General features: G+C 45.7%; 1 protein-coding gene across 1 annotated transcript in view; it reads right to left on the reverse strand.

The window, feature by feature from the left end:
• Psap (prosaposin) overlaps positions 1-25,754 on the reverse strand; it is a 36,760-nt gene that overhangs the window by 3,646 nt on the left and 7,360 nt on the right. Inside the window, exons 2-11 of the mRNA XM_070020518.1 lie at positions 13,006-13,139; positions 11,311-11,385; positions 10,121-10,246; positions 8,523-8,723; positions 7,973-8,116; positions 5,777-5,833; positions 2,476-2,607; positions 963-1,058; positions 438-681; positions 206-363 (exon numbers count right to left, since the gene is read on the reverse strand). Of these exons, the coding sequence (XP_069876619.1) occupies positions 206-363; positions 438-681; positions 963-1,058; positions 2,476-2,607; positions 5,777-5,833; positions 7,973-8,116; positions 8,523-8,723; positions 10,121-10,246; positions 11,311-11,385; positions 13,006-13,139 (1,367 nt within the window). The remainder of the gene's footprint in view (positions 1-205; positions 364-437; positions 682-962; positions 1,059-2,475; positions 2,608-5,776; positions 5,834-7,972; positions 8,117-8,522; positions 8,724-10,120; positions 10,247-11,310; positions 11,386-13,005; positions 13,140-25,754) is intronic.

The raw sequence follows: 25,754 nt of genomic DNA on the forward strand, positions 1-25,754 counted from the left end.
GATGGTCCCTGAGGTTCCTCACCAGGGATCCCTGGGGGCTATATTCCCATATATATCCTTCTACCCACATGGCCCCCTAGCCCAATTCTTTTCCTTCCATGGCTCCATGTGAGCCTGGTCACCCACCTGACTCCAGGCCTGGGAAAGAAGCAGCCATCTGTCCTCCCCATATTTCACAGCAGTGCACAACAGCTACAATCCGTACCTGGTTCTTGTAGGGGTCTGGCAGAAAGCTGCAGCCCTTCTCTAGTGCAGCCAGGATCTCCTCCTTGGTGCTGTTTTTCTCTAGGTTGTGCTCCAAATAGCTGATCAGCTTCTTGCACACCTCGCAGAAGCCCCCTTTCTTTAGTTGAGTCACACGTGCTGTAAAAAAGGGCACAGGGCTCAGTACTGGCAGGGTCCCAAGAAGGCTGCCCCTTACTGTACTCTGGGCTCACCAGGCGATGCAGACAGTTTGGGCAGCTTAGGTGGCTGGCGCAGCCCTAGTCGACCAATCTTCCCCATCTGCTCCTTGTCAGAGGAACAGAGGCTGAGTTCCTGGCACACCACCTCGGGGCTTATCTCATGTTCCAGGATTGACCAGACAGAGGGACCATAAACGTCCACCATCTCGTGGCACACATTGGACACAGTAGCAGGCAATAGGGAGCACGCAACATTCAAGCTTTTGAGGACTTCCTCCTGAAACACACACAAAAAGGAGCATGTAAGATGGGAGGGTAGGTATGGAAAAGATTCTAAAAACTCCAGGAAACCATCCCCTCACTCTATACATAGCACTGAAAACCAGGGGAAGGTTGTGGCTAAGTGGTAGAGCACTTGCCCAGCACATGGTTTCGATCCCCAATCTACCCAAAAAGAAAAAAACAGCAAGGGTCATCCCAACCCTCCAGCTTCCACAGGATTCCCTGGGGTGGGGTGGGTGGGGAGTGAGGACAGGCCTTCCTCTGAGGACAACATACCTCAGTGGTGTTGTTCTCAATCAACTTGTCCATCTGCTTCACCACAAATTCACAAGCCTTGCAGAATACACCAGCCTGGGCCTGGATCAGCTCCTCCTATGAGGATGGGGTGGGGCAGTTTAATATTGGGACTGGTATGTTAGTGGGCTAAGGGCCACTGCCCAGTGAATTCACAATGACATACAGCTTCTTTTGGGTGTGATTTCCAAATTCATTACACAGTGCAAGGTCCATCCCTTTTTCCAGTATTCCATTATCACCACTTCTCTTGCCCCTCCCACACACAAAAAAAGAGAGAGAAAGAAAGAGAGAAAGAGAGAGAAAGAGAAAGAAAGAAAGAAAAGAAAGTAAGAAAGAAAAGAAAGAAAGAAAGAAAAGAAAGAGGAGGAATTCCTACCTCAGGCCCTCCCTACCATGAAAGGATGACCACATGCATCCAGTTATAATCATTTGGTCATTCCATGTTGGAACTGGGAAGGTGGACAGTGAAGCAGGACCAGAACCAGAATAAGAAATTCAGTATCTATCTACTTCCTCTATTTCTTTTTTGTTTGTTTGAACTCAGGACCTGGAGCTTGCTAGGCTGGTGTTCTACCACTTGAGCCACCTCTCTAGCTCAGTATCTACTTTTTTTTAAGTCAGGGGTTTGCTCTTGACTTTCCAAAGTCTCATTAACATCTGAGATTGTTACTCTAGAGCCTCCCTTAATAAAGCAATCAGGTTGAGGAAAACCTTCTGTAAAGCCAAGCATTCTCTACCTCCACTAACCAGCACAACAGGTCCAGCTCCATGTGCCCATCAAGCACTTGAAATGTGGCTGTGTCACCAAGGATCTCAAGTTTTAATACTGCTTAACTTAAATGGATGTAGTCACACATGACTAAGAAATACAACCATGAACTGGATTGAGCAGGGTGGCACCTCCTGGGGGAAGAAGGCCCTGCTTCTTGACTTTAGGTACACAACCCTACCTGTGGCCACACATACTAAGCAGAGAAGCAAGCACAGGGAGACAGCTGATAGCGCGATGCAAAGGACATTCTTGAAGCATATGTATTTCATGTGTAGTGTGAGCCAGGGCCTCCTGAGAAGGCAGAATGCCTTCATTTACTCCCCACAACCCTAGGACAGTGCCTGCCCCCAAAAGGTACTAAACACAGGTCTATTACGGAATAGAGTAGATCTTTACCAAAAGGGGTGCTGAGGGAACAAATCTACATGCACAAAAAGGCACAGGTCCAATGAGACTTCCAGCCCTGGGGAGAACATCCTGGGTCTGTCCTGTGGCTACAGAAGCCAAAGGACTCTGGAAAGGGAAAAGGGGAGGATGGAGCTGGGCTCCCCTCAGTACTAGGGCTTGTAACTGTAAAACAGCTGGGGAGGGGGCTGTGTCATTACCAGGAAATATCCATTCTATACCTAGAGTAATCTCAAACACAAAATGTGTGAGCTCCAAAAACAGTGTCAAGCAGAGTGTCACACAATCCCCACCAGTACACAATGGCACACGTACCTCAACAGTCTCCACCAGTTCCAGGGCAGGAAGGACACTCTCAGCAGCCACTTTGGCAGGGATCAATGTCTGCATGGGCACTGCCTTGACCTCATCACAGAAGCCAACCAGTACACAAATCTCCCTGGGTTGCTGAAAAGAGCACAGAACCATCAGACACAGCCTGCTCCTACTGCCTCAGGCCTCTGGCTACACAGGGTACAGAGCACCCTGACCAGTGTCAAGGCTACCTCCTCCCACCCACTGGCAGGGACTCTAGATTCAACTTAAAAGGGCTCGTGTCCAAAAGCAGGTTACATGCGCCAGCTCTATCTGGAGAAGGTAGCCTTCAGGCAGAGCCAAGAGTGGCCATGGCTGTTCTAACCAAGAACAGAATTTCTGGCACCTTTTAACACCCCCTCCCCCCAGACACTCAAGCTGCTCAGCTCATTCTAAGTTAAAGTAAACTTAAGGGGACCTACTGTATACATAAACAGAAAGCCCAAGGCATTAGAAATGCAACCATATTGGATCTTTTGGTGGTAAGGCCATTTAAAATTATGTATTATGGGGAAAATGCTGGCTTTTTTTCTATAAGCCACATTCAGTGTTCACAACTATACATATGAAAGCCCAACCCCTACCTCATGAATCATCTCAGTTCACAAGGTCTTCAAACTGATGCCCTCTGCTGTCTAGCCAGCCCCATCACAGAGGATGAGAGCTAGGACATATGCATGGTATGAATGCAGGCCTGGAAGTCTGCCTCCCTCCACCAAGCTTGCAAGGAGCATAGCAGGCCTGTCTGGAGGCAGGCAAGCTAGACCATGGCAGTATCTGCCTTGTGCCACCAAAGAAGGCTAGAACAGTTAAGACTGGGGTGCAGGGAAAGGGGCATCCTGTCTTTGGCACACTTTAAAATATGGAGAATTAGAATGAGGCTAAAGATACAGTAAGATTTTTAGAAAAAAAAGATGCCAAGGATTCAGGAGGCTTTGTTCTGACTCCCTGAAGTGGCCTAGGTTAAAAACCAGATATTTTAAGTTCTCTCCCATGAGACCTCAAAACCCAGATAGATACCAACTCAAAAGGAGCTCGAAAAAACTCTGATGGCTCAGCCAGTATGGACTGATGTATGGTCCCCACAGAGTGCCAGCCTCTGTAGTTTCAGATCCCAAAGGAGCCATCACCCAGAGAGCGGAAGCAACAATCAAGAGACTGTTTCCAGTTCTCTGGATCAGCAGCCATAATCTGCAGGCTGTCTACATCCAGTTTGCTCATGCAGCAGAAGCATTTCTGGAGTTACAAACCCAGCAATGATGTCATGCACTGCCCACACACATTATGACAGACACAAGGTGCTGTACTGAGAGCCAGGCCTCCACTGGAAGAAGCTGAACTGCCTCGGGGCCACCTGGGTCCCCATTCTCACTGATGATCCAAACATGGGCTTGCCGTGTGAACAGAGGACAAGGCTCTGCTGACTTCTATTTGCCCCTCTCAGAAGGGGAGAAGGGCCCCTGATACCTTAAGTGCTAGATCTTAAGGGAAGGATGCCTAGACCAATGGGAACCTTTGCCTTTCACAATCATTCCTTGTATCTGTCAGAGATGACCATGCCAGACACCATCCCCAAAAAAAGAAAGAAGAAAAAAAAAAAAAAAGCAGGTAACTAGAAGCAGCAAATCACTACAAGCAAATTCTCTGTAACATACCTGATCCTGCTGTTCAACAAAAAAACAGGAAATCGGAGGTGAAAATAAAGAGAAAGGAAAGGACACAACAGTTAAGAAAAATTAAAACAGTCAGTTAACCAGGTGTACAGATGTCACAAAGTCTAAGGGACACCCTGGCAGTCTGCTGGCAGCAACCTACCTTGCTCCTCTAGCTTGCGGTACCCCAAAAGCCACTTGGGCCCTCAAGGGGTAGGTAGACCCCACTGCCCAACTAGTGTGTACACTGTCCCTACCTCCAGCACTAAACCATGATCAGAAATTGCAGTGAAGCCAGCCCTAAAGCCTAATCCTACCCAACCTTCCCAAAGCACAGTCATGGGGCTGCCACAGCAAATCACCACTCTCCACTGCCCTCCCATCTTGTGTTTCCATTAGGAATAGCAGCGTTGGTGAGCCTCACTAAGGGAAGCCAGGGATGGGTACAGATAAGTGGCTATGAGGACATTCATCACTCCAAGGGCAAACCTGAAAACAGCATCAACACTTAGCCACCAGGGACTGGTCACATTCCATGGACAAGAACTTTTTAGGGGAATATGCAATTAAAGTACAAACTCATACATAAATAAAGGCTCCCATTGATGGGTTTTTGAAACCCCAAATGATTTCTGAAGTAGCAAATATTATCAGTAGTTATCAAAAACTTGCTACACAGTATACTATGATAAGAAAAATTTAAAGTTAGTTCTGAAGAAGCACTTCACTAGGTCACTTCACACCACAGGCTTCCTTCTACCTGCTTCAGGTGCATGTCTTTGTTAACAAACTTTACATGTTTTTACAAGGCAGAGCATGAGCAATAGTCCCAAATAAGCCACCGCTCCAAGAAAGTCTACTAGAACAGGCAGAGGTAACTCTTGCCAGGCTCTGCAGACCATCAGGCCTAGGTTGCTGAGGAAGCACAAAGTGGTGGCTACTGGGTTCCAACAAAACTATCTACAAAGCAGGTAGGTAGTAAGCTTTGTAAGCCTCTATGAAAGACTGACTCAAGCCCATCAGTGCCCGTGTAGCCAATCAGAACATGAGACCAGCATACCCTACTGGAGTAGTCCCACAGGGTAGATCTGAGGAAGCCAGTGCCTGCTGATCAGCCAGTTCCAACTCCTGTGACCTGTTTCCCGAACCTCTCACAAGGGCCTGAAGGACATGGCTGCCCAGATATCAAGGCATGAGCTGGGGGTCAAACAGCAACTACAGATGACCTTGCTACAGAGCACAGAGCCAGCTTTGCCAGGCTGGGTCCCTCTTTCCCCATCCCAAACACAGGCTGCCCCATAGCAATTCCCCTGCCTGGCATGGTGACAGGGCAGACTACTTCTACAGGCCCTAGCGTTAATAGCCAGACACTAGCAATCTGATAGCACGTGCACAGGCAAACAGGTCCCAGGCCACCACAGGGCAGACCCAGGATCAGCTGGGGGGGGGGGGGGGGGAGAGGGGGGAAGGGAGTGGGAAGGGGAGGGGGGCCGGGATTTGTCCAACTCAATACTCTTAAGGTAAAAAGGGGAAGCTAAAACATGTAACATTTTAAATGCCTGGAAACACTTCAAACCCAAATGCTAACAAGGGTCTTCGAGGCTACCTACCATATGCATCATCATCTGGATAGCAATTTCAGAGTACTGGTTGACATAGTTCTTGCACTGGAAGGACAGAAACAGGTTGAGTTAAATTTATTACTAAACAAAGCTCTCAACCTGCATTTTCAACAAGGCGAATGCGTGACTGACAAGCAAATGCCCTAGGGTAGAATGGGTATGTGTTTTGGTCAGATAAAATAGTGATTTGGCTATTCTTCCTTCCATAAAACCTTTGTGGAAAGTGTTTTGAAAATACAAGGATGTTAGATTTTCTGTATCCATTTTATGGCCCATACTTGCCCCAAGATCTTTCAGCAACTCCCTCAGTAGCAATGTAGATACAAGATAGGCTAATTAGGAATCCTAGATTACTTTTCAAACCCACTTATTCGTTCTCTGACAGAGTTATAAAACTTAAGTCCAGTAGAGTTTTGAATTAGGTATTTCCAGTAAACCCCCAGAGAGCATCTGCATCAATTGACACTTCCTTGGAGAGAAAATCAAGAGGGCTGGTGAAATAATTAAAATAGCAATAGCAAATACACTTCAATGAGCCACAAGTTTCTCAAACTTCCTTGGTAAAAGATAAATGAGGGGCTGGGAAGTTGGCTCAGTGGTAGAGCGCTTGCCTTGCATGCCTGAGGCCCTGGGTTCGATTCCTCAGCACCACATAAGCAAAAAGAAAAAAGCCGGAAGTGGCGCTGTGGCTCAAGTGGTAGAGCGCTAGCCTTGAGCTGAAGAGCTGAGGGACAGCGCCCAGCCCAGAGTTCAGGCCCCACGACCGGACCCCCCCCCCCAAAAAAAAAAAAAAAAAAAGATAAATGACTGGTGACACAACTGCCAGCCCTATAGAAAGTGAGTGGACAGAGAAACCCTCAGGGGTTTCCCCCAGGGCCAGCCCTTCCCATCCAAGAAAGCTGCTCTATCCCAGAGGACAGGCTTCTTTCAACTGTCTTCGTGCGTGCCAGTCAGGCAGGTTCTTCAGGTGGCCAGGCACTGTCACTTCAGCTCTGTACATTATTTCATGAGCGTGGTTAATACTGAGAACAAGGTCAAAGAAGTGAAACCACCTAAGGGGCTAACAAAATGGGCTTCTGAGCCCACACAACTTAGGGAGAAGGCTTCTCAGTAAATATTGCGCAATCCAGCTCTCCTGACAACCCCTTTCTGTGGAAGCACACTTAGAATTATAAGACACTATTGGTTCATGCCTGTAATCCTAGCTACTCAGGAGGCTGAGATCTGAGGATCGTGGTTCAAAGTCAGCCAGAGCATGAAAGTCCATGAGACTCTTACCTCCAATAAACCACTAAAAACCGGAAGTAGCACTGTGGCTTAAGTGGTAGAGTCCTGGCCTTAAGCTGAAGAGCACAGGGACAGTGCCCAAGCCCAGAGTTCAAGCCCCACAACCAATGCCCCCCCCCCAAAAAAAAAATTAAGGCACATAGACAACATCAGCTATGCTTGATACTGAGGCTTGAACTTAGGCCTGGGCACTGTCCTTTACAGTTTTTTTCCCTCAAGGCTAGTGTTCTACCACTTGAGCCATAGCTCCACTTCTAGCTTTTTGCTGATTAATTGGATAGGAGTCTCAGACAATCCTCAGATCTCAGCCCCCTGAATAGCTAAGATTATGGGTGTGAGCCACAAGCACCCCACTCAGCTTGTTTTGGATTTTTTTGTACTGGTACTGGGAACTGAACTCCAGGCCTCATGCTTTTTATAATCTTCTCCACTTATGGTTGGTGCTCTACCACTTGAGCCATACATACCTCTACTTCCAGCTTTCTGCTGGTTAACTGGAGAAAAAAGACTTATCAGCACAGGCTGGCTTGAACCATGATTTTCAGATCTCAGCTTCCTGAATCGCTACAATTTTAGTAAGTATGAGCTACCAGTGCCCAGCCAGCCTCACTTTTAAGGAGATAGTTTGTAAGTGAACGTATGCTTCTAACACATATGGTGACAGATGTCTTCCACTATTTTGTCCCAATAGTTTTGTGACATCCAGATTCAACTGACAAAGAACTTCTAAGTCCTAACTTAGAGAAGCTTAAGAAAGGAATCTTTGAACCAACTCTTCCTCTGAGCTGCTGGCTAGAGCTTGACACAGCACCACTTGAGTAAGAGGTCATACATTCTTGGCTCCTCTACCCCTACTATCTTCAAAGCCCACTATACTCCTGGAGAGAAAAGACTCACCATGTCAGCCATGCCAGGCCCTAGGCGGTCACACTGCTCCCTGGCATGTTCCACCAAGCCCTGGACAAAAGTAGAGTTGGTCCTCACGGCCGTCTGGATGTCAGTCACCATGTGCACACAGTCCTGGCAGACATCTCCGCTAGACTACGAAGAAGGCAGTTAGGATACAGCTGTGCCAAGAAAGACCAAGGCTTGGGCTCCTGAGAAGGCACCTCACCCACAGGGCCACAGCTCTCTAGGCTAGGCTTCTGGTCTCCTGAGAATTCATTATGGTAATATGGGCAGAAGGGATGAAGGATTATAGCCCTATGGTAGAGCTTAGGTTTATGTAGGGCTCTGGACTCCATTCCCAGCATCAAAAAGAAGAAGGGGAGAGAGCTTTATGTATCTTAAACATTCTTTAGAAATGGCATGGTACAATCACCTGGGCAGGAGTGGGAGTGGGGCAAAGTCAAGGGACTGGACAAGTTTCAGTTTTTCTGTTTAGAAGTGCATACTATCTCTCTTCCTCTGTCATTCATTTACACACCCCTGTCATTAACTCACTCACCTTTGGCTGGGGCTGGCTGTGGGCACCATCCTGAGGGTACAGAAGGAGTGGGATATTGGCCATGAAGGGAGCCACCATTCCAGTCAAGTCCACTTCTGGAATCTTATTGGCCTCGAGTTGCTTCTGGTGGTTCAGTTCTGCCAGGTGTTTCTGCAGAGACTGGCAAAAGTTGAGTGCAGAACACACTGTCCCAGGATTGTCCTAGTGGGGAGAAAAGCCAGCTGAGACTCCCTTCCCCATAGGGAAAAAGGGCAAAAGAAACCACCTGATGCCTCTGAGAAATCCCTGTCCTGAAGTCCCTTAAAAAGAAATGTGCGGGGGCTGGGAAGGTGGCTCAGTGGTAGAACGCTTGCCTTGCATGCATGAGGCCCTGGGTTCGATTCCTCAGCACCACATAAGCAAAAAAGAAAAAAGCCAGAAGTGGCATTGTGGCTCAAGTGATAGAGCGCTAGCCCTGAGCTGAAGAACTGAGGGACAGCGTCCAGGCCCAGAGTTCAGGCCCCACGACTGGACCTCCCCCCCGCCCCCCCAAAAAAAAAAGAAATGTGCAGACCAGGAATGTGGCTTAGTGGTAGAGTGCATGAAGCATTGGCTTCAATTCTTCAATAAACAGAAAAGGCCAGAAGTGGTGCTGTGGCTCAAGTGGTAGAGTGCTAGCCTTGAGCAAAAGAAGCTCAGAGACAGTGCCCAGGCCCTGAGTTCAAGCCCCAAGACTGGCATTAAAAAAAAAAAAGTACAACTTTGTTGCCTAAATTCATACCGCTCAGTATATGGAAGAGTACAAAAAATGATAACCTTTGTGCCTAGCCACATAGCACAGCAGCCCCCTCTGCTCATCACCAGCTCTTCCTTCAAGGAAGATGAACCTCATTTAGGGGTAAAAAAAGGGCCAGGAGCTCTAAGCTACAGCCACATCACCCAACAAGCTAATGCTGTTAACTGGTGTCAAGGACCTTCCACACAGTACACAAGCTGTCACCTCCTATAGTGACTCACCCCTGTACTACCTCATAGACATTTCCACCTTTTGCTAATGCTGCTCCACCGAACAACCTGCTCCCCTCTATTTCAACTTGCACAAGTAAGAGACCTGGGAGACATTCCCAACCTTCTCTACCCACTCTCCACAAGTAAGGTCAGTGCATTCACCCTTCAGCCATCTCTACCACAACCTTCTGGGCAACCCACTTATGTCCCCACCACAGCTCCCTTTAGAAAAAGCACCACTGCGCATGTGTTCCAAGGGCTCCAGCTGCACTTGCAACCCTTAAGCCTGGCCCCAGAGGCCTTGTATGATGGGCTTTTCCACACCAAACCTTGGTCCTGTCTCAAGACGGTTTCTCAAACATTCCCCTTCCTCAGGGCCTTTCAAAGTTGGCTCTTCATTCACTGCCAAAACACTCTGGCACATGGCTTGGGTATAGTACATACTTAGTGAGTTACTAAATTCTATGTAGAAATCAAACTCTATCATGCTCAAAGCATCTGTTAAAGACCTGACATGAGTTATCCACCATGAACACACTTTCCATTTCAATTATCCTGCTTTGGGCTGGAGGCACTGAGAAGAAGAGCCTGTTTGCCCCGTCCCCTCTTACTATTTCCTGTTTAATCAGATCCAAGATGACAGGGAGGTAAGAATCAACTATCTCTTTGCATTTAGATGAGAAGTTGGGGTTAGGAAGCCAGTCACACATCTTCTCCAGGTAACCAAGGATCTCCTCCTGCAAAGAAGTACAAGGCAAAGTTCAGAACTGAAGGCAAGGAGCCCTTAATAACTCCAGAACAGAGAAGCTTGAAAACAGCCAACCCTCAGGGAAAAGGATGGTAGAGAGCCAGCACTTCCCTATGGCTCCATCAGCTCAACAAGTAAAAGCAGACTCTCCTTTCACCCATAGTCTGAGGTACAGGGAACTCTGATATTGCCAAACTGATAGCCACACACTAATGTAGATGAAATCTCAACTATATTTAATATTTAGTACTGAGGCCAGCAAAATAGGACCTTCATGCTCTTTCTTATACAGCCTGGAGAATAGTTTTTTGTCAGTTTACTTTTTTGTCAGTTGTGGGGCCTGAACTCTGGGCTTGGGTGCTGTCCCTCAGCTCTTCAACTCCTAGTGTTCCACCACCTGAGCCACAGCACCATTTCCATTTTTTTCTGCTTATGTGGTGCTGAGAAGCCAAACCCAGGGCCTCATGCATGCAAGGCAAGCACTCTACCATTGAGCCACCTTCCCTGTCCTAGTGTTTACATTTTTAAAAGTGTTTTTTAAAATGACTGTAGCCAGGCACCTGTGGCTCATGTCTATAATCCTAGCTTCTCAGGAGGCTGAGATCTGAGGATCATGTTTCAAAGCCAGCCCAGGCAGGAAAGTCTATGAGACTCTTATCTCCAATTAACCATCAGAAAACTGAAAATGGCACTGTAGTTCAAGTGGTAGAGTGCTTGCCTCGAGCTGAAGAGCTCAGGAACAGTGCCCAGGCCAAGTTCAAGCCCCAGGACTGACCAAAAAAAAAAAAAAAAAAAAAAGACTGTGGACAGACACAATGGTGCATACCTATAGTATCAATACTCAGGAGTCTGAATAAGGAGGATTGTGAGTTTGAGGCCAGCCTGGGGCTATGGCAGATGGTAAGTAGACTGCGTGGTCTGAAATACTTCCCATTTGTCCTTTTTCAGAAATCTGCCACCCCTTGGGAATAAGTTGGTCCTATGTGGACCCCCAGGGCCACAGTTCTATGGAACCAAAGCTAAGGCTGCCCCAACCGGTCCCCAGCAGCTCACCTCAGTGGTATTTTCTTTCAGCATATTGTCGGCTGCAGTGATAACCTGAATGCATATGTTGCATGGAAGAGAATTCTAGAAGGAAAAAACATGATGGGTAGAGATCTGGATTTGAATGACCCAATTCATACCCCACATAGCCACAAACACCAAGCCCTTTCCCTGCACTGATGGAGTGGAAGTCAACCACAGTCACAATCTGGTGCCTGATCAGCAGGACACCACAGGAAGGACAGGGGTGATGAGCAATACGTAAGTGCTCAGTGCCTGTGGTCGAAATCAATTCCATATAAGTGCAGCTGTGAGTAAATAGCCATTCCTCAGGGCAGCAGGGTTCCAATGCCAGTCACTGTACTTCTACCCACACCCACTGGCACCTGATCTACCCTCTGCTCCCAACCACACCATGTAAATGGACACACACCCAGGTCAGAAACCACAGGAATTCTAGTTGGTTCTCAAAGTTCTTTGGGAGATGTGCCTAGGCTCCCTTCTTGATCTATGGATAAGGGCTAACATGTCTAGATGAGAGTTAGGGGCAGCTGTGAAATGAGTTCACAGATGAACTCAGAGAAAGTCATTCAAAACTTTATGCCAAGTCAAGGTAATCCTATGCACAGGACCATAACATAAGAGACCCGGGCAGCCTGAGACCACCGAATCAGCAAAGCCCTAAGTCCTCACTCAGCACACACTGAACTTGGAAAGAGCATGTAGTATTCAAAATGAGACAGAAAGAAAATTAAAACCTAAAGCTCAAAGTTGATTTGGTCAGTGAACTGATTTCTCAGTATTTCAGAATCTATGTCTAAAAGTAGTACTATTTAAGCAACTTTTCTTCTCTTACTAAAGGTGAGCTAGAGGCCACTGACAAGCTTAGAATAAAACCCCAACCTGTCAAACACAGCCTGTTCCATTTGACAACCAGCACATCACAGGGAGAACCAGGAAAAGCACCTGCACCAGTGGTTATCTTTCCCAGAGTGATTTTAGCTAGAAACAAAATTTTAAATAGCTATTAAGCTCTCAGTCTCAGGATTTGCCTGTTGAGAAGACTAAGGAAGAACAATAAATATCAAGACTTAAAAAAAAGCTTAGCATGGGCTGGGAAGATGGCTCAGTGGTAGAGCGCTTGCCTTGCATGCCTGAGGCCCTGGGTTCGATTCCTCAGCACCACATAAGCAAAATGAAAAAAGCCGGAAGTGGAGCTGTGACTCAAGTGGTAGAGCTCTAGCCTTGAGCTGAAGAGCTGAGGGACAGCGCCCAGGCCCAGAGTTCAGGCCCCACAACCGGACCCAAAAAAAAAAAAAAAAAAAAAGCTTAGCATATACTACTTTGTGCAGAGTGACTCAGGCTGGGCTATGTCCATGTGCTCATACTGCATACCCACTTGGCCTGTATCTAGGTAGGAAGGGGATCCAGAGCAGGGTTGGGGAAGCAGTGTGGGTCATACACAGCAACAAATATGGAGGCCCTCATCCTAACTGCCACCATGAGACCAATGGCCTAAGGGAATGAGTTCTTTTCTTCTCTGGGCTTCATTTACTTTGTGGTAAATTAAGCACATCCAATAACAGGTCCCGTTTGTCATACAAGGTCACCAAGGGGGGCAGAGAGCAGCAAGCAAGAGACAGCTCTGTGAACAAGTCTAGGGAAGGCAGGGAGGGGCCTGGAGGGCCCAGGAGGGGTGCTCACCACAGTGGGCTTGCTCCAGACCATCTGCTGGCAGTGCTTCACAGCCCCACAGTCCACCGCAGTCTTCAAGTTCTGGCATAGCACTGCTGAGCCCCCAGAGCATGTTGTCAGGTCTGGGATAGGGCTGGCAAGAGCTATAAAAGGAAAACCAATCTAAGGAGGTGGCCCATTTTCCAACAAAATGGCCTACATTACTTCCCTAGGGTCAAGGACAGCAAAGTCTGTGGTAAACTACAATGCTAAAGTTGACCCCTGCCAAGAAGCTTTGCCCTTTATCAGTAATTTTGTTCTGATTTCTGATTTCACATTTTTAAGTCCCAAGGATAACCTTCTTTTCCAAAGGGGCTCACAGGACAGTGTAAATTTCCTGCATCAGGAGAGACTGAAGCCAGACAATAGAACTTTCTGCCAGTGAACAGTAACTCAGATACCTTGAATTTTTGGTGGGGATTATCACAAAGATGAATGTGCTGAAGTACTTTATGTACATTATAAAAATAGGACAACAAAACCTGTTAAAATTGTTTTAAGAAAAGGGGAGAGTCTAAAAGAGTAACGGAGATTGATGGGATACAACTGTATTCATGTATGGAAATATCACAATGAAATCCCCTTGTACAATTAGAGTATACTAATGGGAAAAAAAAAACCTTAACAAAAAAAAGCACGAAAGGGGCTGGGAAGGTGGCTCAGTGGTAGAGCGCTTGCCTTGCATGCTCGAGGCCCTGGGTTTGATTCCTCAGCACCACATAAGCAAAAAGAAAAAAAGCCGGAAGTGGCGCTGTGGCTCAAGTGGTAGAGCGCTAGCCTTGAGCTGAAGAGCTGAGGGACAGCGCCCAGGCCCAGAGTTCAGGCCCTATGACCGGACCAAAAAAAAAAAAAAAGCACAAACTAGGAAGGGATTAGAGTACCTGCCTTGCCTAGCATGAACACAGCACCAAGAGTAAAACAGCAAATCTACTCCCTCAAGAACACTAAGAAACATAGAAATTTGAGTGAAATATAGTTAACATAATATACTGCTGTCAAACATAGAGATATACATCAAATTGGAAAAAATTCAAGAATAATGATTATACAGGAGCTGTAAAAGGTAAGAAAATAAAACAGATTGTTAAGTTCAAAGTCTATATATATATTTTTTTGGGTCCGGTTGTGGGGCCTGAACTCTGCCCTCAGCTCTTCAGCTCAAGACTAGCGCTCTACCACTTGAGCCACAGCATCACTTCCAGCTTTTTTCTTTTTGCTTATGTGGTGCTGAGGAATCAAACCCAGGGCCTCAGGCATGCAAGGCAAGCACTCTACCACTGAGCCACCTTCCCAGCCCCAAAGTCTATATTTTTAAGTACCAATGGTATGTTGTGACTTTTTTTAATCTCACAAAATTGAGAGTACCTATTAAAATAAGTCCATGGTAGCTGGGAATGTGGCTTAGTAGTAGAGTGCTTGCCTTTCATACATGAAGCCCTGGGTTTGATTCCTCAGTACCACATACACAGAAAAAGCTGAAGTGGCACCGTGGCTCAAGTGGTAGAGTGCTAACCTTGAGCAAAAGCAGCTCAGGGACAGTGCCCAGGCCTTGAGTTTCAAGCCCCAGGACTGGCAAAAAAAAAAAAAAGAAAGAAAGAAAAGCCCATGGTTTGCATGCTTCTACAACCAAAAAATGGAGGAAACCCTCAGATTCACATCACCTCTAGCCCAGGCTCAATCATACACACGCAGAAAGGACCAAACTCAAGAGAAGACAGCCCCACAACCATCCACATTCTGACAGTCTGTCCAATGAGAGTGGGAGGACCAACAGGAATGAAAGAGGTACATATGCATCCAGAAACTGAGTTCCCCGAAAAACTCAGGCCAGGCCACTTCTCCCTTACTCCAGTTCAAAATAATCTCAACTGCCACATTTCCAAAACTGTAGGTTTGCACCCCAATTTTTATGAACAAATACAGCCAGATTCACAATGGTTTGGTAACATGGGCATGCTGGTGCCAGGGGGCAGAGTAAAAGAGGGCAGCAAGGGGGCTAGGAAGGTGGCTTAGTGGTATAGCACTTGCCTCGCATACATGAGGCCCTGAGTTCGATTCCTCAGCACCACATCAACAGAAAAAGCCAGAAGTGGCGCTGTGGCTGAAGTGCTAGAGCAATAGCTGTGGGCTGAAGAGCTGAGGGACAGCGCCCAGGCCCAGAATTAAAGCCCCATGACCAAAAACACCAAAAAAAAAAAAAAAAAAGGGGGGTGGGCAGCAGGGTTAACCAGCATACACACACACACACACACAGCATACACATATACACATACATACACACACACACACACACACAAAATCTTTTTCAAACTGAATTGGTATCTGAAAAATGGTGATGCAAAAGGCTAGGGTAGAAGGGATGCATTCTAGAACATTCTACAGACAAGCAGTTCTCTTTTGCAAAAGAGAAAAACTGTCCTTTGTCTTTTCAGAAATGGGTGAGAAGTAGCCCAGACTACAAAGGGAAGAAAAATAGCACACGGAGGCGGCCTCACTGGCCACACATCATAGAGCACTGTAACCCCACTGTGAGCAACATCACAGGTGCCACTGGGGATTTCAGAGGAGACACAGGGCTAGCAGGTTCACATCCATCTTTTCTACAAGGCTTGAGGTGGCAGAAGAGAAGGGAGAAATAGACAGCAGGACACCTAACTGCAAGGCTAAAGTCCAAGCAAAGCTGGCTGAGCTTGGTGGTACATGCCTAAATCCCAGCACTCAGGAGGCTAAGGCAAAAGGATTACAAGTTCGAGGTGGAACTGAGTAAGTTCTTGTCTTTAAAAATAGAAAAAGTAAAAAAAAAAAAAAAAAAAAAATAGAAAAAGTGGGGCTGGGAAGGTGGCTCAGTGCTAGAGCGCTTGCCTTACATGTTTGAGGCCCTAGGTTCGATGGCACCACATAAGCAAAAAGAAAAAAGCCGGAAGTGGCGCTGTGGCTCAAGTGGTAGAGTGCTAGCCTTGAGCTGAAGAGCTGAGGGACAGCGTCCAGGCCCAGAGTTCAGGCCCACAACTGGACCAAAAAAAAAAAAACAAAAAAAAAAATAGAAAAAGTTAGCTGTGTGCCAGTGGCTCACACCTGTAATCCTAGCTACTCAGGAGGCTTAGATCTGAGGATCCGGTTCAAAGCCAGCCCTGGCAGGAAAATCCTCGAGTCTCTTATCTCCAATAAAACCACTAGAAAACCAGAAGTGGTGCTGTGGCTCAAGCAGTAGAGAGCTCGCCTTGAGCTGAAGAGCGCAAGGACAGCACCTAAGCCCATAGTTCAAACCCCACAACCAACCAAAAAAAAAAAAAAAAAAAAAGAAAAGAAAAGAAAAAGTAAGCCAGGTGCCAGTGGCTCATACTTATAATCCTAGCTATTCAGGAGGATGAGATTTGAGGTTCAAAGCCAGAGTAGTCAGAAAAAGTTTCAGAACTCCATCTCGAATTAACTAGCAAAAAGCCAAAAGTAAAAGAGGAAACAGCCTACACTAAGCAAAAGGAAAACATCACCTGATGTAGAAGAAATAATTTCTATTGGCAAAGTTCATAGAGTTCACAAAATTTATAGATAATGATAATGACAATTTTTTTGGGGGGGGTTCCGGTCGTGGGGCCTGAACTCTGGGCCTTGGTGCTGTTCCTCAGCTCTTCAGCTCAAGGCTAGCACTCTACCGCTTGAGCCACAGTGCCACTTCCGGCTTTTTTCTTTTTGCTTATGTGGTGCTGAGGAATCGAACCCAGGGCCTCAGGCATGCAAGGCAAGCACTCTACCACTGAGCCACCTTCCCAGCCCTGATAATGACAATTTACCTTGTGAAGGTTAAAATGTGTTTGTGACTTTAACTAGGTATCACTATTCCACAATACTGTGAAATATGGGAAATTTATATAATCAACTAATCTCAATTTTAAAAAAAAAAGTGAGAGAAGGAATGGGTTAGGAGCAATGGGTGACAATGTTATCAGACACTTTGTATTCATATACTGTTTGTAGAATGGGAACTTCTTTGTACAACTACTTAAGGATAATAACCAAAAAAATGTGGTTGTTTTTTTTTAAAGCCAGAAGTAGAGGTGTGGGCTTAAATGGTAGAGTGCTAGCCTTGATCAAAAAAGCTAAGCAAGGGGCTGGTAATATGGCTTAATGGTAGAATGCTTGCCTAGCATACATGAAGAGCTGGGTTCAATTCCTCAGTACCACATAAACAGAAAAGGCCAGAAGTGGCATTGTGACTCAAGTGGTAGAGTACTAGCCTTGAGCAAAAGAACCTCAGGTACAGTGACCAGGCCCTGAGTTCAATCCTCAGGACTGGCAAAAAAAAAAAAAAAGGAAAGAAAAGAAAAGAAAAAGAAAGAGAAAGAGAAAGAGGAAGAGAAGGAAGGAAGGAAGGAAGGAAGGAAGGAAGGAAGGAAGGAAGGAAGGAAGGAAGGAAGGAAGGAAAAGTCTAGCTTGATGCTGGTGGCTCTGCCTGTAATCCTAGCTACTCAGAAAGCTGAGATCTGAGGATCACAGTTCTAGGCAATAGCTTGGGCAGGAAGGTCTATGAGACTTTAATCTCAAAATAACCATAAAAAACTGGAAGTGGAGCTGTGGCCAAAAGGAATCAAGAACAGGAGGAAAAGGAAGGAAGAAAAAGGAAAAAGAGAAAGTTGAAGCAAGACCCCCATGGCAGCAAGGAAGGGCTGAAAGAAAAAAAAGACGTCAACAGGACAAGACAGATGGGAAATGAAACTAGCAGTGTTCAACCTAAAATCATTCAGGCTAAAAGAGAATACAGAACAGGAAGACCTCACATCTGAAGGATGTGATGAGAGCACAACTGAGCAATCTGCTTGCTACAGGACAACATAGGACAAAGGAAGGAACAAACATGTACAGGCTCTTCACAGAGGTCAGGAAGGCAAGATCCAGGCCTCCATTCCAAAGAGTTGTTGAGGGGATTGGAGATGTTTAACTAGGAAAATGTCCTAATATGGTTGGCCTTCAAATAAGCAAGGGACACCCCCCTCCTACTACAGAGGTGTTTTAGGGTAGCTCTAGCCCTAAGAGACCTGAGCAGCAAGTCAGGTCAAGCAATGTGTTTAACACCACAGGGGACTACAAAGGCTAGATGAGGACTGCTCAACAATGGGACAACCAAGAACACAAGAGCCTCTACCTGTGGGGTTCCTGGAAGAGGAACCCTGTGAGTACAGAGCTGGACAGAAAGATCTCTCAAGGACTATACATCTTCACTCACAATAACAAGGCAGATGCTGATGATCCTATTTATAGAAACCCAATATAAAAACTACCCCAATTTTCTGTTGAGTTCTCAAAATGTTCCCCGTCAAGCTTTTTAACCTCTATTCTCATCCTCATAACCCATCCCCTGACCCCACATACCAACTTCTCTCTCTGAGGCACTATGTTGACCTCTTAAGAATTTTTTGGGGGGGGTCAGTCATGGAGCTTGAACTCTGGGCCTGGGCACTGTTCCTCAGCTCTTCAGCTCAAGGCTAGCACCCTACCACTTGAGCCACAGTGCCACTTCCAGTTTTCTGGTGGTTAACTGGAGATAAGAGTCTCACAGATGGGGCTGGGAAGGTGGCTCAGTGGTAGAGCACTTGCCTTGCATGCTCGAGGCCCTGGGTTCGATTCCTCAGCACCACATAAGCAAAAAGAAAAAAACCAGAAGTGGCGCTGTGGCTCAAGTGGTAGAGTGCTAGCCTTGAGCTGAAGAGCTGAGGGACAGCACCCAGGCCCAGAGTTCAGGCCCCACTACTGGACCCAAAAAAAAAAAAAAAAAAAGAGTCTCACAGACTTTCCTGCTCAGGCTGGCTTTGAACTGTGATCCTCAAATATCAGTCTCCTGAGTAGCTAGGAATACAGGCCTGAGCCACTGGTATGTGGCTCTCTTAAGAAATTTCTTAAGAGTGTTTGCCTGGGCCACTGGAGATTTCTGATTGGATGTGTCAGTACAGACATCAACAGCATTGGGGCCCAAGTCAAGCCCTACACTTCTCAGTTCAAGGACCTGGCACACACACAAGCCTGAGATATACTTTTTTTTTTTTACTTGTGTATAGGTACTGGGGCTTGAACTCAGCTCTATAAGAGTCTCCCAGATCTGGCTACCTGGGCTGACTTCAAACTGCCATCCCCATATCTTAGCCTCCTGAGTAGCTAGGATTACAGGAGTAAGCCACCAGCACTTGATGGAGACATGCCTTTTTTTTTAAAGGCACACATTTGAAATGTCTTCCTTGTGAAAAGGCAAATTAGACGTGACACAGGAACAGAGCACACAACCTGCCTCTGCCACTCCCTGTAAAATGAAGAGGGAACCACTTATATCAGTGGACTGAAGATGATTTAATTACACATAAACACTTCAACTGGCACATACACACATACCTCCCCACCCTTCACCCTCTGCCCTCACCACCATCTCTCTGGGATAGTAATTTGCCCTTACCCTACCAAGCCTGAGCTCATTCAGATGCCAGATGCCAGTTCCTCCACTTCCAGTCATGTGCCCTGGAAACCACAGTCTTCAAGGCTTATTACTAGTATTTGCTCCAAAGGCCTGACACAGAATGTTTGAGTGGCTGGAAATGTGGCTTAGTGGTAGAGTGCTTGCCCCTAGCATGCATGAAGCCCTGGGTTCCATTACTTAGTACCACATAAACAGAAAAGCTAGAAGTGGCGTTGTGGCTCAAGTGGTAGAGTGCTAGCGAGCCTTGAGCACAAGGAGACTCAGAGACAGTGCCCAGGCCTTGAGTCCAAGTCCTAGGACTGGCAAAAAAAAAAAATTGTTTGAAAAGCACATGGTATGGTGCTGGCACCAAACAGTACACAAGTGCCACTGGTCTTTGCAGTTTTAACAGCAGGGGACCTCCTGGTAACCCACATCCCTGCCCAGAACAGAGAGCTCACAACCACTAAGTCAGGGTCTGACTCTCTGCACATTCAACATTTATTGGGTAATTATTATGTGGTAGCTCAAAGACCTAGATAGTTGCACCCCAGCAACCTCAGAGGTCATTAGCTACTGACTCCAAGCCACATTGCTAAGAGCCAGAACAGTGATCTTGGGTGGCCAAACGTTAAACAAGAAGTTTGGCATTGGTGAGAGACGGGTACCCAGCAAGGCACAAATGCCTTCAGTGACTCATGAAAAAGGTCATTAGTGATACACCAATGGTTACCTCCAGGGAACACCAATCCAAGTTATCATTGTACAAAGTATATCCGGAACCCATTAAAGCTGAATGTGGTGGTACATACTATAGTGTTAGTACTCTGATTCATAGCACAGGGCAGAAAGAACAAGCCTAATGCACACAGGTGGCTCACACCTAAAATCCTAGCTACTAAAAAGGCTGAGACCTGAGAATCCTGGTTGAAGACAGCAGAGGCAGAAAAGTCCCTGAGAGTCTTATCTCCAATTAATCAGGGGGGTGGGGGGGGAGCTGGAAATAGGGGTAGCTTGAGTGGTAGAGCACTGGCTTTGAATTTAGGAAAAAAAAAAAAAGCCAAGCAAGATTGTAAAGCCTTAAGTTTTAATTGCCCCATACAGAAAAACAAACAAACAAAAACTCTGTCTCAGGGGCTGGGAAGGTGGCTCAGTGGTAAAGCGCTTGCCTTGCATGTAGGAGGCCCTGGGTTTGATTCCTCAGCACCACATAAGCAAAATGAAAAAAGCTGGAAGTGGCGCTGTGGCTCAAGTGGTAGAATGCTAGCCTTGAGCTGAAGAGCTGAGGGACAGTGCCCAGGCCCAGAGTTCAGGCCCCATGACTAGACCCCCCCCCAAAAAAAGACCTCTGTCTCAGCTTGAAGTGTGGGCCAGTGGTACAGAACCTGCTGTGCCTACATTCAAGCCCCAGTACTGCCAAAAAGAAAAGAAAAACATGTTTCAAAGTAAAAAGGAGGGAGTGGGGCTGGAAGCATGGCTCAGTGGCAGAGCACCAATGGAGCAAACAAGCTGAGCAAGTACAAGGTCCTGAGCACAAACTCCAGTACCTCTTGTTTTCTGGCAGGGGGGAGGCATCATCAACATGTTACTAGCCTCAGAAAGATACGACAACTGGTTCATACCAATCATCTACCAAAAAAAAAAAAAAAAAAAAACTTCTTTCTCAGGAATAATGTGTAAAGAAATGAGAACGCACTTAGGAGTCCCTACTGCCTGGAAACTTCTTGGTGGATAGTACAGCTAATTGCTAAAGGCTGGCCCAAGAGGAAAGCAAGGGGGTAGAAGATGACATTCTAATTTTTATGTCAGCACTAATTTTTTTTTTCATGTTACCTTTAAGAATAGAATTAAAAGCCAGGCGCCGGTGGCTCACGCCTGTAATCCTAGCTACTCAGGAGGCTGAGATCTGAGGATCGCGGTTCAAAGCCAGCCCGGGCAGGAAAGACCGTGAGACTCCTATCTCCAATAAACCACCAGAAAACCGGAAGTGGCGCTGTAGCTTAAGTGGTAGAGTGCTCGCCTTGAGCTGAAGAGCTGAGGGACAGCGCCCAGGCCCAGAGTTCAAGACCCACGACCGACAAAAAAAAAAAAAAAAAAAAAAAAGAATAGAATTAAACATGATCTGTTAGGACAGGGACTGCAAGCTACTCCCCTATATTCATTCTCTCTTCCTTCACAGGAATAAAACTAGAGATTTCAATAAACACAAGGATGCCAAGATTACAGTTCCCAGTCGCCCCTGCAGCAAGGTCTGACCATGATATTACACCTGGCTGACAGAATGTCTGCAGGTCCTCATACTTTCCTTTAGATTAAGGCATAAGGATTCAGGCCAGACCTCCAGGATGAAGAACAGAGCTAGAAAAGCCTGTGTCTGGGAGCTCTCTGGAATAGCCACTGCTGGATAGTCTGGGTCAGTTTTCTGTGATACCAATTGCTCTGTGGGGTTTAAATGATCAGATTTAAACCTTTACTAGGCTAGGTCTGTGTTGTGGTTCAGCAGAATAGTCTCCAAACAGTAGGTCATTTTACAAAGGCTTACCACCATGGAGGGGACTGAAGAGCCAAATACATGATACAGTTACAGCAAGTCTTATAAATGAACTCAACATAGAGGACAGCCTTTCCTAAAATGTGAATCCATGCTCCACTCATTAAAACATCTATCAGACAACATGCGCTCTTTCTCTTAAACAGGTAACCTGTGTTAAATACTGCTAAGAATATAGCTAGCAAATAAAGAAAATATATGGAATGCCAGGTACCAGTGGCTCCCACCTGTAATCCTACTATTAAGGAGGCTGAGATCTGAGGATCATGGTTCAAAGCCAGCTGGGGCAGTAAAGTCTGTGAGACTCCAATACAAAGCCACTGGGAAGTGGCACTGTGGCTCAAGTAGCTGAAGAGCTGAGGAACAGTGCCCAGGCCAGAGTTCAAGCCCCACAACTAACCAAAAGAGAGAGAAAAAAGAAAATACATAGAGCCTCCCAGCACCCATAAACAGAACATACATTCCACAGCTTTCATCTGCTACCTAGATGATATATCCCCATGACAACAGGCATCTTGCTGGGAAACAAAGAGAGAATAATCCCTGAAGAGATAGCATCTATCTCAGGTCCCCTGCCTTCTCATTTAGAGAATCCATGCACTTGGATTCTCTAAGAGCTGGAGTTATACAATGCTCTCAACACTGACTACACCAGACAGCTGGTGTCTCAAAGGTTCAGCATTAGTACTTAATTTGCTTCTCCTTTGTAGATGCTACTTTTGTACAGCATTCTTCACAAAAAAAAAGAAAAATATTTCCCATTTAATCTTTTAGAATAATGTACACTTGGACATAACCTACCTTAATCTTTTTTGCTTTTTGGGGGGTTTGGGGGGTTTTTTTGGTCCGTCGTGGGGGCTGAATTCTGGGCCTGGGCGCTGTCCCTCAGCTCAAAGCTAGTGCCCTACAACTTGAGCCACAGCACCACTTCCAGCTTTTTTCTGTTCATGCATGCAAGGCAAGCATTCTACCACTGAACCAACTTCCCAGCCCCCCCTACCTTAATTTTGAGGACGAAATGTCTGAAGTTCCTTATGTCAAGTAAGAAATCAGCAGCAAATAGGCTTAATGTTGGTTTGGCTGATGTCCCATGCCCTCTGGCCTAGATCAGACACACTAATGGCTACTTAAGACAAAGGTTCTTTATTCTTCTGCCCTCCCCACACTGCCTCTGATTTTACTCACAAGCCAGTTCATTCTACCTTACAGCGCTAGGGATATGGCTTGAGGATATTGAGTTATGAACACAGCATTTGCCTAATACACCTGAGGCCTCAGAATAGAATTTTAAAAAAAAGAAAAGAAAAGCAGCCCAGAATGGTAGCTCATATTTGTAATCCTAGCTACTTGGGAGGCAGAAATCAGGACTGCAGCTAAGACTAGCCTGGGCAAAAAGCACCCAATCTCAACCAATAAAAAGCTAGTAACTAATGCCTATAATCCTAGCTACTCAAGAGGCTGAGATCCCAGGTTGTATTTTCTTTTTTGTTTTGTTCTTTTTTTGTTTTTGTTTTGCCAGTCCTGGGGCTTGAACTCAGGGCCTGGGCACAGTCCCTGAGCTTCTTTTGCTCAAGGATAGCACTCTACCACTTGAGCCAGAGCACCATTTCTGGCTTTTTCTGTTTATGTGGTACTGAAGAATCAAACCCAGGGCTTCATGCATGTAGGCAAGCACTCTACCACTAAGCCACATTCCCAGCACCCCAGGTTGTATTTTCAAGTCAGTTGGGATAGGAATGTCTCTGAAACTCTTATTTCCAATCAACCACCAAAAAGCCAGAAGTGGAACTCAAATGATAGAGCACCAGCCATGATCAAAAAAGCCAAGTGAGAAATTGAGGCTTTGAGTTCAAACACTAGTAGTGGCAAAAAAGAGAAACAGATTTGGACATTGGTGGCTCACACCTATAATCTTAGCTACTCAGGAGGGTAAGATCTGAGAATCACAGTTCAAAAGCCAGCCTAGGCAGGAAAAGTCCAGAGACCCTCATCTAATTAACCACCAAAAAACTGAAGTGGAGCTTTGGCTCAAATGGTAAACATAGTCTTGGGCAAAAGTGCTCAGGGACAGCATGAAGGCCATGAGTTCAAATAAACAAATATTATATATATATATATATATATATATATAGAGAGAGAGAGAGAGAGAGAGAGAGAGAGAGAGAGAGAGAGAGAGAGAGAAAGAGAGAGGGAAAGATGTTAAGTATAGTGGTACATACATGCCTGTCATCCAAACTACAAAGGAAATTTAAGTTGGAGGACTGTGGTCCAGGACAGCCTGGGCAAAAGACTATTTGATAAAACTAACAAAAGCAGGTTTAGGGGATGTGGCTCAAGTGCTAGAAGCCTGCCTAGCAAAATCATTAGGCTCTGAATTCAAACACCAGTATGGTGAGGAAAAAAGGAAGAAATCTACATGAATAAGCAAGGACCCACAAGTAAATTACCTTGTGCAATAATGACATAGATACTGGGGGACACATATACAAAGCTAGATTACACAGGAGTGATGTAACCTCAGGGACAGAAACTCCTAAGTATTGCAGTCCAATTAAAAAAACCTCTTGCCAGCAGAAGTCTTCTTAAAAACAAAAAGCTCTTCATCATGTATCAGGAGATGATGACCAGAGCTGAACTTAAATCACCTTAGATAAAACTGTGCTACAACTCCTAGCCAGTAGGCTGCAGGTTCCAGTCAGGTGAGCAGATGAGCAGGTATAGGCAGGGATCGGCAGCGGCTAATGGTCTTACATCTTCCCCATAAAGTCCTGCTGCAAACCCAGTGGACTGCACAGAAATGGAAACTCGGCCACACAAATGGGCACTGGCTCCCCACAGATCTCTGCTTACAGGCTGTGTTGGTCTCTGCAAACGTAGAAAATATTACATGCCAACCCTTGCTAAGGAGAATATAGGGATCCTGAGACCAAAACCAATAGGCTTAGCATTTAGAGAACATCCCACTTTTGGAAACACAAAGGAAATCACTTCCTCAAATTATAACTGGTTCCCTTTTCAGACTTACATCAGAGCACCAGGATGCTAGGTCCCATGCCCTGCCACCTACATAAACTACAATTAGTTGCAGAGAGCAGTATCTATTTGCCTGTGCACAAACAACAGGTCAACATTTCATATGAGCCCAAAGTCAGACTTGTCAATGCCTAGAAACAATTTCTTAATTTTAAATTCAGAAAAGTGAAAAAAAAAAAAAAAACAGGACATGCTGACATGTAATCCCAGCTACTTGGGAGGCATAAGTAACTTAATTCAAACCTTAGCACTTCAAAAGCAAAATAAAAACAAAAAACAATAATGGAAGCTGGGTGAATTAAGACATAAAAATCCACTGGAGGGACAAAAGAATAAACGTAGCAGTGGCACTCACTAGATAGTACATTGAAAACGAATTATACAACTTGTGAGTTCAGGAAGGAAAATCTGAGAGAGAGCGAAGGAAGCAATAACATTGATTGGTAAACAAAAACAAAAACAAAAACAAAAACATGTACTCATTACCTGGTTTATGTAACTGTAACCTCTGTGTACATTACCCTTATAATAAAAAATAAAAAGCTAAGTGCCAGTGGCTCATGCCTGTAATCCTAATTACTCACGAAGCTAACATGTGAGAGTGGCAGTTCAAAGTCATCCCAAGCAATAAAGTCCATGAGACTCTTTTTTTTTTTTTTTTTTGGTTCCGGTCATGGGGCCTGAACTCTGGGCCTG

Source organism: Dipodomys merriami, unplaced genomic scaffold (assembly GCF_024711535.1).
Source record: "Dipodomys merriami isolate MVZ:Mamm:240054 unplaced genomic scaffold, mDipMer1.0.p SCAF_14, whole genome shotgun sequence".
NCBI classification, from domain to species: domain Eukaryota; kingdom Metazoa; phylum Chordata; class Mammalia; order Rodentia; family Heteromyidae; genus Dipodomys; species Dipodomys merriami.